The sequence below is a fragment of the Aulonocara sp. 'chitande type north' Nkhata Bay genome, linkage group LG11 (assembly GCF_057382095.1).
Source record: "Aulonocara sp. 'chitande type north' Nkhata Bay isolate Kocher_YH1m ecotype deep benthic linkage group LG11, A_spYH_male_GT1.1, whole genome shotgun sequence".
Lineage (NCBI taxonomy): Eukaryota > Metazoa > Chordata > Actinopteri > Cichliformes > Cichlidae > Aulonocara > Aulonocara sp. 'chitande type north' Nkhata Bay.
Genome location: NC_141354.1, coordinates 30,363,899 through 30,381,453, shown reverse-complemented (window position 1 = coordinate 30,381,453; position 17,555 = coordinate 30,363,899). Strand labels below are relative to the sequence as shown.

Genomic DNA, 17,555 nt, shown 5'->3' with positions numbered 1-17,555 from the left:
CAGTGACCGGAAGTTACTAAACTTCATGAGTGTATGCACTCACTCCAAGAACCGTATGATTATAAATATGCATATAAATATGCTACGATGAGATAGCTGACTTCATCTAACTAGCAAATGTTGTCCAGGCTACGTTGGTGATGCAGTTTTTTTTAATATGTATGATATTTTTGTCATGCGATTTTAAAGCTGGTCCTACAACCGCATCCAAGAATGACATGCAGCTTATCTCAGAACTGTCGGTGAAAATTATTCTTGGAGCTAGGTTTAATTGAGCTGCATTTTAAAGAGGTACAATTTCACAATTTGTGTATATTTTCTAAGTTCACTATTTTGTCATGTGTTGAGAAAAACACAGATTTTAAAATTACATGGTCTAATATTTACATTTAGCATATAACTGCAACATGCTTTTTTTCGTTGTTTTTTTTAAAGACTCGAAAGGACTTGAAATTCAAAGTTTCAGACTTGTGACTTGACTCGGACTTTTACACCAGTGACTTGAGACTCGACTCTGACTTGCCTGACATTACTTGAGACTTGACTTGAGACTTGAGGATAAAGACTTGAGACTTACTTGAGACTTGCAAAACAATGACTTGGTCCCACCTCTGCTAAATGGACCTTAAATTATGTTTTCATCCACACTTTATAATTCTATTTTTAGTGATATGAGCTATTCTGACTTCCAAGCAGATTCTTAAAGTCGCCATGGAATAATGGGGAAGTAAATACACTAGCTTCTTCTTTGTTGATTTACTTTTATACAGAAACTGTGCAATAGTCTTGAGTCACTGCTCATTTCTTTATCTTTTGCTTCCTGACTTTTTTGCAATATTTAAAGTGGTCAAGGAATGTTTCTTTGTTGAATCAGTGTTGGGTCTACATTTAAAAGACCACTTAGCAAATAAACATGTTTGAATTGTATCTTTAGACAATTTATTACTAACAGCCTGTCACAAAAACTCATGATTTGTTCTCATTTATTTAAATGAATCCATGAATAATTCCAAAGATAACACAGTTACAAACATAAAATAGTATTTCTGCACCAATAAGGTGAAAATCAATGGCAACAGGTCTTAGGATCAAATCATCATCTGTGGAGGCTCTGTCATGTTTTGGGGCTGCATTTCAGCCAGTGGTGTTGGCGATCTTGTCAAAATCGATGGACTCATAAATGCAGAAAATTACCATCAGATGTCGATCCACCATGGAGTACCATCTGAAAGCATCTGATTAGCCACATCTTCATTTTTCAGCCACATAATGACCTCAAACCCATGACCAATGCAGTTAAAGCATGGATAGAACACACAGTGGAAACACTATCAGTTATGGAGCCAGAAACTGTTTTTTGCACTATATCGTGCATTTCCATAAATGTTTTTGCACGTTTCAATAAATCACTGCACCTATTTTCCATTTTCCTAGAAAAATATATGGAAATGAGGAGTGGCTCAAGGTATGTACTGTAGTACTCTAAGTACAGTAAATGTAAACAAATAGTGTTTTACAGTCACTGAAGTGTTTTAATTTTTTCTCCCCCAAAGTTTCTTGTTTGCTGTGTTCAGACTTGATGTGGTGTTGAATGTGTGATTATTGAAGCCATCACACTGATGCATGCCCAACAAGTGCCGTCTGCTTTAAAATTCATAATAGAGTTCCGGCATTGTATCATAAAAAAGATTTGCACATAATCAAAGAAATAATCATGAGGCGAACACAGCTATTTCTAGTACACCACCATTAGTAAGAGTGTGTATTAATATTTATAGTCTGCTTCACACTATTACATTTGCATGGCAATCTAGTTTCTAAAAATGGATAAAGGACATTTCCTCTAGATTTACAAAGCAGCAGTTGGAGCGATCTCATTACTGTGATAATGTTTACACACACTGTTTAAAACCTTCACTGTAACTCATTCTCAGAGGTTATTTCTTATTATGTGTTTTTATTTTTTGAGCTCTGGTTCATAAAAAATGACTCAGAATATAAACTAGGCATAAATATCTTAAAGGTTATTAAACATTACACGCGTCTCTTCGGGGTGTTTGTTTTCCGCACAGACATTTATGCACTGCATCTTTTTGTCAGCGTGTACCTATAGTACAGTATGTCAGACAGGATATGAGTTAGAGATGCTGCTTCTGTATGTGAGGGAGACAAAAAAAACAAAAAAAAAAACAAGCACAGCGAAGAGGAAGCGAGAGCAGCAGAGAGATCAAAGACTGTGCTGGAGCCAGACTCTGTATCAAAAATGAGGTTGGAAGGCTCTCTCTCCTGTCTCCATCCAGTTCTCCCTGATCACGGACCCTGAGGAGAATAAACTCAATCCATGTTAAATTATAGATTAAGGCCCGGGTCTGGCTATGGCTTGGCAGCTGGCGGCTGAATACGCATCAAGCTGTACTGGGTTTTATACATTACTTCTGCTTCTACTGTTGCCTCACCTATTAAAATCAACATCAAACACTCTCCACAGACCAATAAGAGGATTTAACAGAGGCTGTATGAATATGTAAAGAATCTCTATACAATGTTTCAGCTTCTGTTTTGAGGCTTTGCGGATGATTCAACCTTTATCGTTACTTTTCGGTGTTTTTCTCATTGGCAGTCTTTCATGTCACTTTGCTCTTTTACCTGAGACGATTTTGAAAGTGCAAGTTCGTCTTTTCTTATGTGCTGTCAAATATAAAAAGGTAAAAAGAGATATTGTTGCTCTCCATGTTGTTCTTCAGTATTCCAAAGAGACAGGGAAATCTCAAAGCCACTGCATATCATAAATACAGATGCTGTCTATTTCAGTCACATAAACTCTATTAATATCCATACGCACAAGAAAATCAAACAAAAACACTTTACTCTACTTTTTATGAAAGACATAAGAAATAAATGCAACTTGAAATTAGAAGCATTAATTTCCAAGTTTAATGACATTCAGGTAGCAGATGTGGACAGATGTTGTTTTGTTATCTGTGATGCTGCAGATATGCACAAGCAACGTGTTTGGGGTTTTATCAACAGTGAGAGAAGCCACACCTACAGTCATGTGAAAAACAATGTGTTAACAGGCCTGTATGGAGCCATGTGAAAAACTACATCCATGCTGATTTTCCATAAAAAATTAAGAGCGTATATAGCAGAAAACTGTTTCTTATCAAATGCAAAAACGGAAGTTTGGCAGTTTGCTGGTCTGGACAAATTAGATGTGTGTTAACACAATCTTCACAACACAAGGAATGGACGTCACAGAAAATTCACCATGAAGTCAGACTGTGCAGTGCTGCGAGAAACTGCAAAAAACCTCAGGGTCTACAGACCTCAGTTAGCGTCTGAAATGTTAAATTCCTAACAATTCAATACTCAGAGAACGAGCCCATCAGCCTGTTATGTTATGTTATTGTGATTCCATAGGATGTCTTATTGAAAAAATAAAACTAGTGTTGTAAAGCTTTCCCCATGCCCTTTCATTTGATATGTTACTCAATATTGTTTCTTAAAAAAAATTTCAAGGTTAACATTGTTACTGGACGCTAACAGCGACTGTCATGGTCAAATGCTTAGCCAACCTAGGTACTTAGCTCCCCCATGGCCTGGTATACTGATGTAAAGTTTGAAGATGATCCAAACCCAAACTGTGAGTTTTTACTTCAAGTTATTGCTGCTAAAACTGTTCCTACAGGCTAATGAATCATGGGGACTGCATGTTTAATTGATTCATAATCTTCCAGATCTCAGCTGCCTCAATGTGCTTCAGTGAAAGAGTGCATCAGCGTCATCCTTGGCCACATATGAAAGCACAGTGCATTGTCACATTAGGCATATTGTGTATATCATTTACAGTGGAGAATGTACTTGATGGATTATCATATTTATTCATGTATTTTATTTTATTTTTTTTGCCAATAGCCTTACAACAGTAACAATACATTCACATCATGGTGCTACTTCCTCCTTCTGAATGTCAGTAAACTTCACAATTGTCAGACGGTCTGATATAAAGAAGCAGCTACTGTAATTTTAAACAATAGCTATGACATAACTCTGGTTACATAAACACCAAACAAACAGTTTTCATGCCACAGAGTTTTATTCACAAAACCAGATGGAGACACATTTAAAACTTGCCTCTCCTTTTTGTCTGAAGTGAAACGCCGTCCTGTCTTCTCTAAGAATTTATTTTAGGGAATAATTATAAATATAGAGCCTGGTGTATGAAAAATAATGAATGTATCATTTTGGTACAGTTTGTGATCTAAAATAGAAATCTGTATCTGTTCTCGACAACAGTAGTGCAGTAGCAACATTTCGTATTTCCGTTGTAATACTTTCATGCAAAACAAATCTCATTGGGCAGTCGAAGGCAGTCCAGCGTCAATATTAAATATGATGCATGCAGTTTCAACACAATCACCATGCATCGGCAAATAAATGAAAGCATAGTGTAAAGTGCCATGAAAGAGTATTTGCCCTATTCCTGATTTCTTAGTTTTAGTATTCCTCAGACTTAAATGTTTCAAACCATCAAACAAATTTCAATATTATAAAATTAGGAAAAGATAGCCAGAGTAAATACAAAATGCAGTTTAAAAATAATGATTTCATTTACTAAAAGCCATCCGTACCTACCCAGCCGTATTTGAAAAATTAATTGGCTCCTAAGCAAAGTAGCTGTTTGTGCCACCCTTGGCAGCAGGACTTGAAATTAAGCATTTGTGATAGCTAGCAATGAGTCTTTCACATTGCTATTAAGGAATTCTGGCCCACTCTTCTTTGCAGAATAGTTTTTATTCAGACAGATTGTAGAGTTAGGATGCATGAAGAAAGCATCTCAATTGGATTTCAATTTTTTTTTTTTTTTTGGAGCCATTGGACTTGCTGGCGTGTTTTGGGTCACTGTCCTGCATTGTCTTTAGAGCACAAACTGATGGCTGGACATTCTCCTCCAGGGTTTACCAGAAGAATTCATGGTTCAGTCGGTTACAGCAAGTCGTCCAGGTCCTGAAGCAGAAAGCACCTCCGGACCATCACACTACCACCACCATGTTTGACTGTTGGCATGATGTGTTCTTTTCCTGAAATGATGGTTAGTTTTATGTCAGGTGTAATGGGACTCAAACCTTTTAAAAAAGTTCAACTTTTGCTTCATCAGTCCACAGAGTTTTGACAAATGTGAGCTCAGCTATGTCCTCTTCCTGGTCAGCAGTGGTTTTCTCCTTGGAGTTCTCCCATGGATGTCATTTTTGTTTAGTTTCTTTCTTATTGTTGAATAATGAACTCTGACCTGAAGTGAAGCAAGTGAGGCAAGTGAGGCCTGCGGTTCTTTAGATGCAGTTCTGGGTTCTTTGGAGTAATTTTGTTAGGAAGGTTCACCACTGTTCCAAGTTTTCTCAATTTGTGGATAGTGCTGTCCTTACCGCTGTGGTTCACTGGAGTCCTAAAGCTTTAGAAATGGCTTTGTAACCCTTTCCAGACTGATAGATATCAGTGACTTTGTTTCTCAGCTGTTGCTTTTTGAGGACTTTTAACCTACTTCACTTTGTCAAATAGGTTCCATTTAAGTGATTCCTTGATTCAACAGGTCTGGTAATCAGTTCTGGGTTTAGCTCATGAAACTGGACTCAGCTTTTTTCTTTTATATGAAAACGCGGTTAATCAAATTATTTTCATGATTTTCATTATTTTCAATGAGGCAGGCCATGACTTCACATAGATTAGGTTTGGCTAGCTTTTTTCCTTAATAAATGAAGTCATCATTTATCATTTCTTTGATTATCTGAAACATGTAAGTGTGACAAAAATACACAAAGCTTAGAAATCAGTAGGGGGAAAATACTTTTCATGGCACCGTATATACTGTATGTACACAATCTGCTTTATGAAACTTCCAGTTGGATATTTTTCCATATTTTATATGTACAACACCGAAATCTTGTAAAGGCCATAGTACGGGCACTGAGGAGTCTTCTTTTTTAGCGAGAGTAAGACAAACTCATCCCACTGTGTGTAGTTTAAAGACAGTAAACAATAAAATTAGTAGCATACAGTTGGGGCACATGTAAAGAGAAAGTAGATCTAACACTGAACTGAACTCATGGACATGGACTTATAGGCATTCATGTATTTTTCTCAATCAAGTGAGCATTCATTAAACATTTTATGAGACTGGAAATTAAACTATCCCGCTGCAATAAATTATTTTAAGACCCATTAAATAACTACCTAACCATGATATAACACAGACTCACACACACAGAGAGACACGTGCATACAACAAGCCAGCAGACTTTAAATTTTAACCCTGACCTCTTGTTTGAGTCTTTGACGCATATCTGCCTGTTTTCCCCCAGAAAATACACGTGTTGCACACAACAAGCGGCTGGCCAAACAGTTCAATTAACCCACAAACACTGAAAATTACACCATATAGCCAAAGACTTGCAACTGAGGTACCACAGCCTTATCCAGAACACAATCATGCTCCAGTAAACATTCATAATGGCAATTTATATGATTTGTCACAGTGATTCTTTTTTGTTTTGTAAAGGCATTCCAATAGTTTTGGGATTTCTAACACAGTTCCCATTAAAAATATTATAATATTAAGAGACCTTCTTTGGTTTCTTATTCATCCTTCATTCTTATTCAATTCTCATTCATCCCATGACAAGCTCTCAGTTACATCTGAGAGCTGAGGGAGGTCTGAGGTCTGACCAGTAGGGATAAAGCTCAGTCCTGAGTTTAACGTAGTGCTTGGGACACCTAGCAGATGAAAGCTGCTTTTCATTTACCAATAGTGGGTAGTGCATTTCTCATCAAATCAGAGGACATTTGAATGTTTTCAACTTAATGCAAAGCTTGCCAAACACTTAGCTTATTTTACTTCTTTCCTGCAGATGCTATGTTTCCATCTCCTTGTTTTCTCTGCATCTTTGATCCTAACTGCACTTTGACCCAAACACTGAGTTTTCGACTGGCTTCGCAGTTTCTCTAGACTCTAGGTTTTCATTGTTTTCTCCATCTTCTTCACCTGACTCAGTGTTCTGACCTGATTCTGTACTCTGATTAGACACCGAAGCTCTGCGTGTCTGCTGATAGGATGAGCAGAGATCCTGCCATTTCTTTCGATTGGCATCGATGCCATCCATCATTGGCTGTAACTTTCTGTTGAGTTTCAGCAGTGCCTGGAGAGAAAGAATGATATTAATAGTTTAATTACTATTACCTTTTCATAAGACCTAAATGCTTAACTTAAATCATAAAGGGTTGTCTGACCTGGTAAAGAGGTTTACAGATCCCATCAATCCATTCAAGCTGTAAGGCAGGTAGTTCATCTTTGCGATTGCGGTCAAAGATTGCCTAGAGAGAGATCTAGTTATATTAAGAAAATTGTGGAAAATTGTGTGACTGACTTTTAAAGCTTCCTTACTTACTGCTGGGATTAACTTAAGCTCTGACCTCTCCCTATCACCTTGCTCGAAGAATTCACTTGTAACCAGCTCTGCAACCTGTGCAGATCGAGGGAAACAAATTAGTTAACTCTAAAAATGATGTACCAGTTTGCTGTTAATAATGGCTTAAACGTACTTTGTTATTTTGTCCTTATTTTAATTTAAATTAAATGAGAAGAACAATTATCTTTCTATTAGTATGGTACTATTATGGGTCATGCTAACGCATCACATGCATTATTTTAGAAAAAAAAAACACATGCACAGGACTGTAAACTAAGCTTTGGAAATATAATTTGGTTGTGTATAAAAAAAATCAAATGAGTGTTTGTGTCCAAGTAAAATTAAGTAAATGGATTAGTGAGCTAATTTAATTTAATGAGAAAGCTCTAGGAAACATGCATCCTTGACCTAGATAGAACAACTGTATGGGTCAAGGATGCAAAAAAAAACTTTTTAAATGGCCTTTAGGAAGTGCCCTTATGCTCTTTTTGGAAAAGTCCCAAAGAAACTGAAGCGATGTTTGTGGCACTACCTTAGATGGATTTTTTAATCTAATCTATCCTCCAGTGTCCTGTACCTGTAACATATTCATGACATGGATATATTATAAGAATCCTCTTAATATAGCCATGGCTCAGGGCCACTAGGAAGCAAGTGCATATTCCGGAGTGTATGGAAAAGACCTTCTTTGGTTGTATTGCAATTATGTACTTCTTAGCATATATTGGGGAAAAAAAGAAGATGTATCACAATAAGGATTATTATAAATGCAGCTTCTAACAATATCACAATGCCCTGGTGTATAAGGTCATGTACACAACCTAGCATCCTTTCCGGCCATTCGGACCCATACATAGCAAGAGCAGCTGCGTTAATAATTACTATCAGTGATTAAAACATTAGCAGCCTGGATGAAGGGATAGTGAAAGGCTCAAACCTGTTTGGATATCTTCCAGGGACGAGTGACTGCACCCAGATCGCATGCTGTCATCAACATAGACCTGTTGATGACATTAAAGCTCATTTCCATCTCTTTTTTTTAAATTCAGTTATAGTTTGTGTTATTTTGATTTATTTGTATATAAATGTAGAAACCTGAGAACTTCTCTGTGTCCTTCATCAGTCCAGCTGAACTCTCCAGACAGAACATATTCAAAAAACTTGGTTCTGCGCCTTGCAATTAAAAGAGATAATCAAGGACAGAAAAAAAAGTTGAAGCACAATTTGTCCCCCTCCCCATCTTGGTAACCACCCAAGTGGAAGAGCTTTGTAATGACAAAAAAATGTGAAAATTATTGTTCAGAATATGGTAATACATCCAATAATTTATAATGATGTATGTAAGTTTACAAGTCACAAACTATTTTGGCCTTGAATGCCGTGAGGAAAAAAAAGCAACACTTACTCAAAGTGCAAAGTAAGGTCTGTGGAGAGAATAGCCTGCTTCAATAGTTGCATCATGTTGCTGTACTCTTTAGAGCTTAGGTTTGCAAAGATATTGTGACCCTGTGAAATAAAAACACAATAGCATGCAATACAGTGGGTACACACGCAAAAGCAGACGAGGATGAGTAATAGTGGCTAAAATGTCTCCTTAAATCCAATGCACCGGTAAAGTCATTGCTCACTGTCAAAAGAAGCTCCCTTTAGAAATGTTAATTAGCAGCGTGTTTGGACCTTCTCTGTCCGCTGCTAAAAGAAATCGATAAAAAAACACGGATCCCAATGATCAAACTGATTTTCACCTGAGACAAAGCAGCCTCTCGACTTTACTCGAACTTTTTAAACAGTGGCTTTCTGTTAGCCTAATGGTCTCAGTCCAACACTTTTAAATTGAATGAAGTCTGTGCATTTGTGTTTTCTGTTATTTTGAATGTGTTTTCTTGCTGAGCTGATGTTTAGTTTAATCTAAAGGGACAGAAATTGCCGACTAGCCTCAGGCCATAGCATTATTACTATTACTGATCCACAATTGAGCTGATTAAATAACATTTCAAAAATACACCAATGTCTGTCCTTGATTTTTTTTTTTTGACTCTGGTATTTTCGTTTCATATTCAAACCGCTATCTATAAGAAAATAAAGAAAAAAATATTAATTTATCTATCTAACTGACACCATATGACGTTATTTATTCAAATTAATCATCAAGATTTCATTAAGGATTAAGTAAATATTATTTTCTTTTATCAGTTGGAAGTTACAGAACCTTGAACAAGGAAAGCAAACTATTAAGATAAAAAAAAGAAACCTCTGCAAAAACATAAGAATTACATGGAATTTATCAAAAAATAGAAAAATATTAGCCTGACCTCACTTTGCAGGATCATGACTGCATGGTTGAAGTGATGATGCTCCAGGGTGGCTGATGTCCCGTAAAGCAGGGCCAGAGCAGAACCTGTCCTGCAGGAACAACAGAGTAGTTACACTTCTCTGCATTAACAAGACACCAGTTCCAAAATCCACAGGCCTCTGTGGCGTACTTAGCTTGAAATGCATTGTTGGTGCCTCTGTGGTCTAAGTCATGGCACAAACAGCCAACCATCAGTGCCAATATCTCTGCATCTGACAGGACATCCTGGAAACTTGCTGTCTACACAATGCAAAGCAGATGGCCACATTCTTACTGAGTAATTTTAAATCTATTCTGTTTCATTTATTTTAACTAAATATTTAACGTACTTTTATAGGATATTTTGCATCAGTTAGGATAGGATAGGACATAGAAGCAACCCTAAGCAATAAGAGACCAAATCCACCACCATATGACTTCTTAGAAATACCTTGGATATACCTCTTAGAAATTTTTATATAGTTTATTCCATAGATCTATCTATTTGTGGGCATGCAAAACAACTTTACATCATTGCTTCTGTAAGATATACATCTGACTTTTTTTGCTCTATGTTAAAATTTACCGTGATCATAACGAACATGCACTGCGACACATTGAAAGCATGCCTCCAGTTATGGTATGCCACAGTTCGATAGTTCTTCCTCACAGTCAGAAGCCAGCGGCACAAAACCTACAGACAGATATACAGAAGGTATGATCATGTTTATGTATGGATGGATAAACATATTACAGGGCACATTTCATGGCCTTACCTCATAGTCAATTTTAAACTTTTGGACAACACCAAGTTCCAGAAACATCCTGAGAGAAGCCGTGATCATGGCGTCGTTGTCCAATGAAAAGTCGTTGAAGTGAAACTCATCAATGCCTAACTCACTGCTCAGGGGGATCTTGGCAGCCTTAGGGGGAGAGGACAGTGCTGTCAGTCACAGAGTGCCACTGAAGGATGACAGCATAGGCAAACAGCCTTCCGGTTTACGTTGCACCTTTATCTACTGACACATTTCACTATTTTCCTGATGTTGGTATAGTGCCTTTATGCATTATATAATGTTTTTATTTGATTAGTTCTGAGGATTACCTTCAGTCTGTCAACTTCCACCTTGGAGCAGGTAGCGTGATAGGACAACATCTGAAAAACAGAAAATAATGCAAAACACTGATGTATTAAAAAAAAAAAAACTGTCCCAGATAGTGAGGTGATGTCATGAGGGGATGGCCTAAATAACATAAGACTAGCTCTCTAATGTACACTCACTGCTAAAAAAGATAATTAATATTTACCAAGAGTGTTGATGTTTTTTATCTGTATTCACCGTCCTATGTAATCAGATCAAAGTAAATATGTATCTGCTTTTAAAGCCAATTTGTTGCTATATTTTGGCGTCTCTAATCACAAAAAAATCCATCAGGTGATGAAAGAAACATCAAAGATTGTGTGACAGAAATACAGCTGTGTTTGTTGTCCTTGATGAAAACTGAGCAGACCTGCACGTGTATTTATCATTAATAATTTAAAAGCAACTAAAATATTTATGGTAAAGAAGAGGAATCATGTTTTCTGAGGATAATGTGACTGCTCAGGTTAGATACTGGGCACTGGAACAGAACGCAGACTGAGACACCAATGAATGTAAAGAGCCTCTGCTAAGATTAGCAGTAACAGTGGTGACACAGCATTTTTCTGGAATCGATAATTTCTCATACAGGTAGTTTGAATTCATTTTACCGTGTGTCCTAAAATATGTTTTCATTTCAGAGTAGTGTCACTGAAAATTATTATTTTTTCCCGTATATACCACATATTTCTAATACTGCTCCCAAATTGCTTAGTAATTTGTAATATCTTACAGTTTTGGAATTGTAAGATTTAGCATTAAGTTTATTGAAGTTTGCTTTTTTCCCACAATAAATATAGACCCATTTATGAATAAGAGTTGATTGGATTATTGCTACAGCTTATATTGTTATTGATACCATTGACCATAGTATTTTACTGCAGAGATCAGAACACACTGAAAGTATTAAAGGAATCCAGCTCTGCAATAGCGCGACTCTATCTGATAGATTCCAATTTGTGTGTGTAAATGGAGAGTTACACATAAAAGTTAGTCATGGAGCTCCACAGCGTTGCATGCTGGTATCAATACTTTTAATATTTTACATGCTTCCCTTAGGCTGTATATTTAGAAGACATTACAGATATTTCCATTGCTATGCAGATGACACTCAGCTTTATTTACTCATTCACACTGTCCTGAATCTCTAAAATTAGCAATATTCTGTTTCAAAGTGATGCTGAAAAGCTACTTCATGCACTTATCTAATACTATTACTCTTGTAATTCATTATTTTCAGGGCACTCTAAAAGCTCCCTGAAAAACCTTCAGTTGATCCAAAACAAGAGTACCGACAGGGACCAGAAAGAGAGATCATATATCTCCCATATTAGTTTCTCTTCACTGGCTCACTGTTAAATTTAGAATAGAATTAAAAATAAATTTCCTTACATACAAAGTAATCAGGTAAATGTAAATAGAAGGTAGTAGTAAATATACATCAAATTACAGTACCATATTTTCCTAACAGCTCACCTTTCTATCAGGCTGCTGGCCTACTTTTTATTTGTAGAGTTTCTAAAAGTAGAATGGTAGGCAGAACCTTCAGCTTTCAGGCTCCCTTTTTCCTTCGTACTCTTATAAAATGCTTCCTTATTTAGGGTTGTGTGATTGATGGGGTTTTCTTTCTAATTTTGTTGGGTCTTTACTCTTACTTTGATGCAACTATAGTTGTGAACTTGCACTATATAAATAAAATTGATTTGAATTGATATCAGATTATACTACCCATTTGATAGACTGGTAACTTGTGTAAACCACCACTCTCCTGTGTCAACTAGAAAGGCTTCAGCTCCTCTGCAACCCTAGTTAGAGAACTGGTTAAGAAAATGGATGGATGGATTACATGGAATCATCAAAACATAAAAGAAAACATAAAGTAAAGCGCTGTACAAATACAGGCCATTTACCATAAAAGAAGACTGGCACATGACAAAAAAAAAGAAATTATTGTATAGAAAAAGATACATAAATATCTTTTATCCTCCAGAGAGACATAGAGTGATGGATAGAAGAACAGGCTTACATCCAGTGCTACAGACTGTTTAGCCCATGTCTTCTTAACTTGATTGTACATCATTGTGTTGTTGATTCCAAGGCCACAGAATATCACAAATGCCTGCACACAAACAACAGGCCAGAGGAAAAATATGAAACATGAAAAGAACCTGCGGATCTACAGTGTCACAGTGCAGACCAAACAGAAGGTTGCTAGTGTAGCTTAACCTCAAATAGCCTCTGATCTGCATCATCGAAGGTCTTCCTGTCCAGGCGGTTCAGAATTTGTGCAACCCCTGTGGAAAATATACATAAATCATGACTATAACATGAGGACTCGTTTCCAGTGAAACAAAACTGATTATTTTCTGGTTCACTTACCAATTATCTGATGAGTTCGATTCCAGATAGGAACACATAACACTGATCTGATATGAAACCCTGAAGCTTGATCTGCCTGCAACGAGAGAAGCCATTTTTTACTTTTTTTGGGGGGGGGGAACTGATATTCTTGCAGTGATAACAACGGTGCAAATGACTCATATTATCTGACTGTTTTTTAAATAAAAGCCTCAGATCTGATAAATACACTACACTGTGTATACCTCAGCATCAAAGCGTGGGTCCTGGCACACATCACTGATGTTAACAGGCAGTCCTGTTGAAGCCACCAGCTCAGCAATACTGTTATTGATTAGCCAGTCAGAACAGGATAACTTCTCCATGCTGATGTGGGCACTATTACAAAGAGGAAGCAACAGTCAAACATTAATATACAGAAACACTGACTACAAATTTTATCACAGTGAAATGCAAGTCTTCTTTTAATGTTAATCATATTTGTGTTTATTGTAATTCTGCAGTAGTGATCTATGAGCAAAATCTCCTTAACCTGATGTCACGGTCCACATTGCACAAAGGAGACATGAGTTCAAATGTCTTTGAGAACTTCACAACCTATGAGAAAAATCATATATCACTGCAATCAGAAATAAAGTCATTCAGCAAATTTAAAAAAAAAAGGTTATAATGACTTTGGTTTAGTTATACACTGAAAATCAAGCAGCAGATGAATCTGTGAGGAAATGGGAAAAGAAAGGTCTCACAGGTGAGTCAATGTCCTCCAGAAGAAGCACAGAGCAACGTTCACACTGCAGCAGAGTCAGCGCTCGCTGCATGATCTTCCTGACAATCTTTTCCAGGTCGGTCTGTTCCTCAAACAGGTCATTGACCACCTCCAGCAAAGCCTGTAGCAGCAACAATAAACACCGTAACTTCATTTGTTCATTACACAAACATATTTCCACATTCCTGATAGAATATCACGCTGCTGAAGTTAATGTAAGCCTAACTTGTGAAAGGCAAGCATACAGCATGTTAATGTGTTTTGGAGTGATTATTGTGTTCAGTTATGTTTTTGTAAAAGCACAGTTTAAAACTTCTCACCCTGCTCCTTTCATACTCCTTGCGAGACTCTGAAAACAACTTAGCATTGGAAATCGATATTCCACAGAATGGTAGATACATCTGCAGCACCTGAATGAAAACACAAAAAAGTGGAGAAAGGCATGCACAATGTCTGCATGACATAAAGCCGAATAAGAGAACCAGAAAGAGTAAATGCGCATACAAAGATCATGATGGAGTCAGCTGCTTCTCAGTGCAAATTTCTCTCAAATAGATTTGCTGTTAATGAAGTACTGATTCAGAGAAAGAGACTTAGTAAGACATCAAAGGCCTTAAAATGTCTGGACAAGCTGCCGGATGAAGCTTTTTCTCCTCCCTATTTTTACAGTCTTTGTTGCTGAAAAATAGTTTCTGAGGTTGCTCTGCCAAAGTTATATTTAGTGCTTTGTTTTATATACACTTGAAAAAGAAGCTTAAATCTCTCACAGCTTCTTTGAAGTTGAGCGTTAGAGCATACTATACGGATTCACAATGTATTTATTTCCACAAGTTTTTTCTGCCACCTTGTGGATGAATTTGTCAGTGCAACTGGTCTGCAAGCAGAAGCAAACTTGTGATTTTTACAAACTGCAAATATCAGCATTGATGCAGTTTTTTGTTTTTGTTTTGTTTTTACCAAACCCTCCAATCTCCAGGATGTACGAAATATTATTGTCTCGTCAGCAAACTCTGAGAATTAAATTGTACTCATAAGCAGCGGAGCCGTAAATGAAGCTATAACACACATATATTCTAGTAAGCCCATTTCAACTGGAACAGGGAGCAACTGAAAGTAACACTTTTCTTACTGTGTGTATGCACAGGCGAACGTATTTAATGCTCCACGCTTGAGTAAAAGCTTGACCTCTTCTCTTCCATTTTCTTGTGTTTTGATTCCAAGGGAACACTTTACCCCTCTCCGCAGCCATTAAGATGCAAATTACAAACAATATTTCCAGTTGCATGGCAAGTGTTAGTGTTGGGTGGTGGGGTAGACGATGCACCAGTTAAATTTAACTCCCTCGTTAAATGCCCTTAATGGCGTGATAAGTAATATTGAAGAAGATGAATATGAATGTGAAGCCCGCTGGTACGACAGGCGAATGATTTTCTTCTCTTCAGCATAACAGAGCCTCACCTTCTCGTCATCCTCAGTAAATGGGGTGCCGATTGGATTTTTGTTAATAGCTTGTACAACACCTATGACTTCTCCATCACTGTTGCAGATGGCCATACAGAGGATGGACTGAGTCTTGTACCCGGTCAGCTTGTCAATCTCATCACTGAAGCGGTGATCCTGGAATTGTGGTTATATAAACATACAGGCTATTACACATTTATTGACTGGAGTCCACATTAAAAAACACACACACACACACATCCCAGCTCTACATTCCTTCACCATATGCGCGTTTGTCTCGTAAAGCCTATGATAAAGCATCCGCAGCGTTTAGGTCTGACTCTTGGGCTTGTAAATTTGAGTCTCTGTTGATTGAAACTGTTTTTACTATAAGCAGAGAGACTCTTGTACCCCTCACTGGCACGTACCTATGCTGCTGGAGTAGTAGATCGCATGTTTCCTTAGTTTCCCAAGCAGCCCAGGGCGATGATATAATGATGTGGTGCTCAAGTCTAGCATATAATACCAGATTTAGTTTGTGGGGGGGGAAATATAGTGATTGGTTTTCCTTTTCTTTGACTATTGTATTTTTTGTATCCAAAAGAACCTGCATTTGGTATTCGGAACGACGTGCGCAGTTGAAGTTCTGAGGAGTGGGATAGTTTTGCCAACACCTGAATACCTCTGCTGGCAAAAACCAAAACAAAAAAGTCCCATTACTTTGAAAAAGACACACATTTGTGGATGCTTTTAACTTGGGAATGCAGCTGAAGGTGGACCTGAAACCTGATGTGTATTGCAGAAATTTTTCTTTTACTACTACAAAACTCGGGTCCAATACCCGACATCATCATGTACTGATATCCGCCAGCTTAAATGGACGCACATAAATTAAGAATACAAATTCTATTGATCATAACGGTGTACACTTTACCTCATATGCGTTTGAGATGTTTACAGTCTCCCCGTGCTCTGCCACATATCCAATGATACCTTTCCCCCATGGCACTTGCACTTCATTGGAGTTAAGAGTGCTAGATGATGGTCTGACTGTAGTGCCTGAATGCACATCAAAGAACTTGGAAACCAGAGTCCTCTTGTGAGGGGGTCCTTCAACGAGGAAAAGCGAACACCTGTCTGCATCCACAAGAATGCAGACATTGATCAGGATTTTATAACTCAGATTTGTTAAGTCCAACTCGTTGGAGATATCTTTCACGAGCTCTAAGAAAAACTCCCTCTCGTTGGTTTCTTTAAGTCTGTATTTATAGTCAATGGCGCTGGATGCGTACTGAGGCACATTGACCCTGGACTCCAGCAGGGCGCTCAGGATGTGCGCGGTAGTGGGAGGCAGTGAACTGGCTTTACGCAGGAGCGCACGGCGCCTCATGCTGGACTGGGACTCGTGTTCGCTCAAACTCACGTGCTCGTCGTATGTCCAGTGTGCAGTGGTGGCTTTGGACCGAGCAAAGTTCCGTCGCAGCTCCATGTGGGACGATCTGCGCCGGAGTCCGTCAGCACTGGTCGGCCACAGTGGGTCCATGGCAGCGCCCCGCTTCTCCTCGACAGAGGACACTTTCGACGGCTGATGCTCCTTCAACCACCTGCTAACCTGGTCACATTTGGCTTTCCGAACGAGATACTCCTCGAACAGATCCGGGTGGCAATCCAAAAACGCCTCTATATCCGAGAAGTCAAACGCTGTCATAGTGAAAGCAGCTGTGAAGACCAAATGAGATTCTTAAATGTAACAGAGCAGGAGTTAGATGGGAGTGAGGGAGTGAGGCAGCTACATTCGAGCTTCACAGAGAAGTGATGAGCTCAAAACATTTTTATATGCATTCCTAGTATGACCCAGTATAGTTCCCCTTGTTCTCCCCCAAAATACAGGCAGCAGAAGTGGTCAAATAAATTCACTTTTCACAAGAGACGAGCTACAGCTGTCCGTCAAACGAGAGATTGAGCTGTTTCTCTGGGGATTTCTGTGGAATAGTATGCAGAGGTGTGGAAAAACACAGCGCCTATTCTCCCCAGCAATAAAAAACAGAAAAAAGAAA

General features: G+C 38.0%; 2 protein-coding genes across 3 annotated transcripts in view; one reads left to right on the top strand and one right to left on the bottom strand.

Annotated features, from left to right (window-relative positions):
- spmip4 (sperm microtubule inner protein 4) overlaps positions 1-17,555 on the top strand; it is a 30,735-nt gene that overhangs the window by 1,058 nt on the left and 12,122 nt on the right. The window lies entirely within an intron of this gene.
- On the bottom strand, positions 3,953-17,206 carry pde11al (phosphodiesterase 11a, like). Its single transcript, XM_086309997.1, has 20 exons — positions 16,433-17,206; positions 15,517-15,675; positions 14,379-14,468; positions 14,039-14,179; positions 13,825-13,889; positions 13,538-13,670; positions 13,314-13,389; positions 13,161-13,228; positions 12,961-13,053; positions 10,898-10,948; positions 10,569-10,715; positions 10,379-10,486; positions 9,944-10,053; positions 9,773-9,863; positions 8,866-8,966; positions 8,556-8,633; positions 8,398-8,461; positions 7,440-7,514; positions 7,282-7,365; positions 3,953-7,190 (listed from the first exon to the last, which is right to left on the bottom strand). Exons 1-20 carry the CDS (start codon positions 17,204-17,206, stop codon positions 6,945-6,947), a joined length of 2,754 nt encoding a protein of 917 aa, XP_086166123.1. The 3' UTR covers positions 3,953-6,944.

What these genes read in the sequence shown, in the direction of transcription:
- pde11al (XM_086309997.1), bottom strand. Translation starts at nt 17,206, where the DNA reads ATGACAGCGTTTGACTTCTCGGATATAGAGGCGTTTTTGGATTGCCAC. An exon ending in TGGAAGTTGACAGACTGAAG is followed by an intron (nt 10,716 to 10,897) that starts GTAATCCTCAGA and finishes TCTCCCCCTAAG; the next exon opens with GCTGCCAAGATCCCCCTGAG. An exon ending in TCATGATCCTGCAAAGTGAG is followed by an intron (nt 8,967 to 9,772) that starts GTCAGGCTAATA and finishes TTTATTTCACAG; the next exon opens with GGTCACAATATCTTTGCAAA.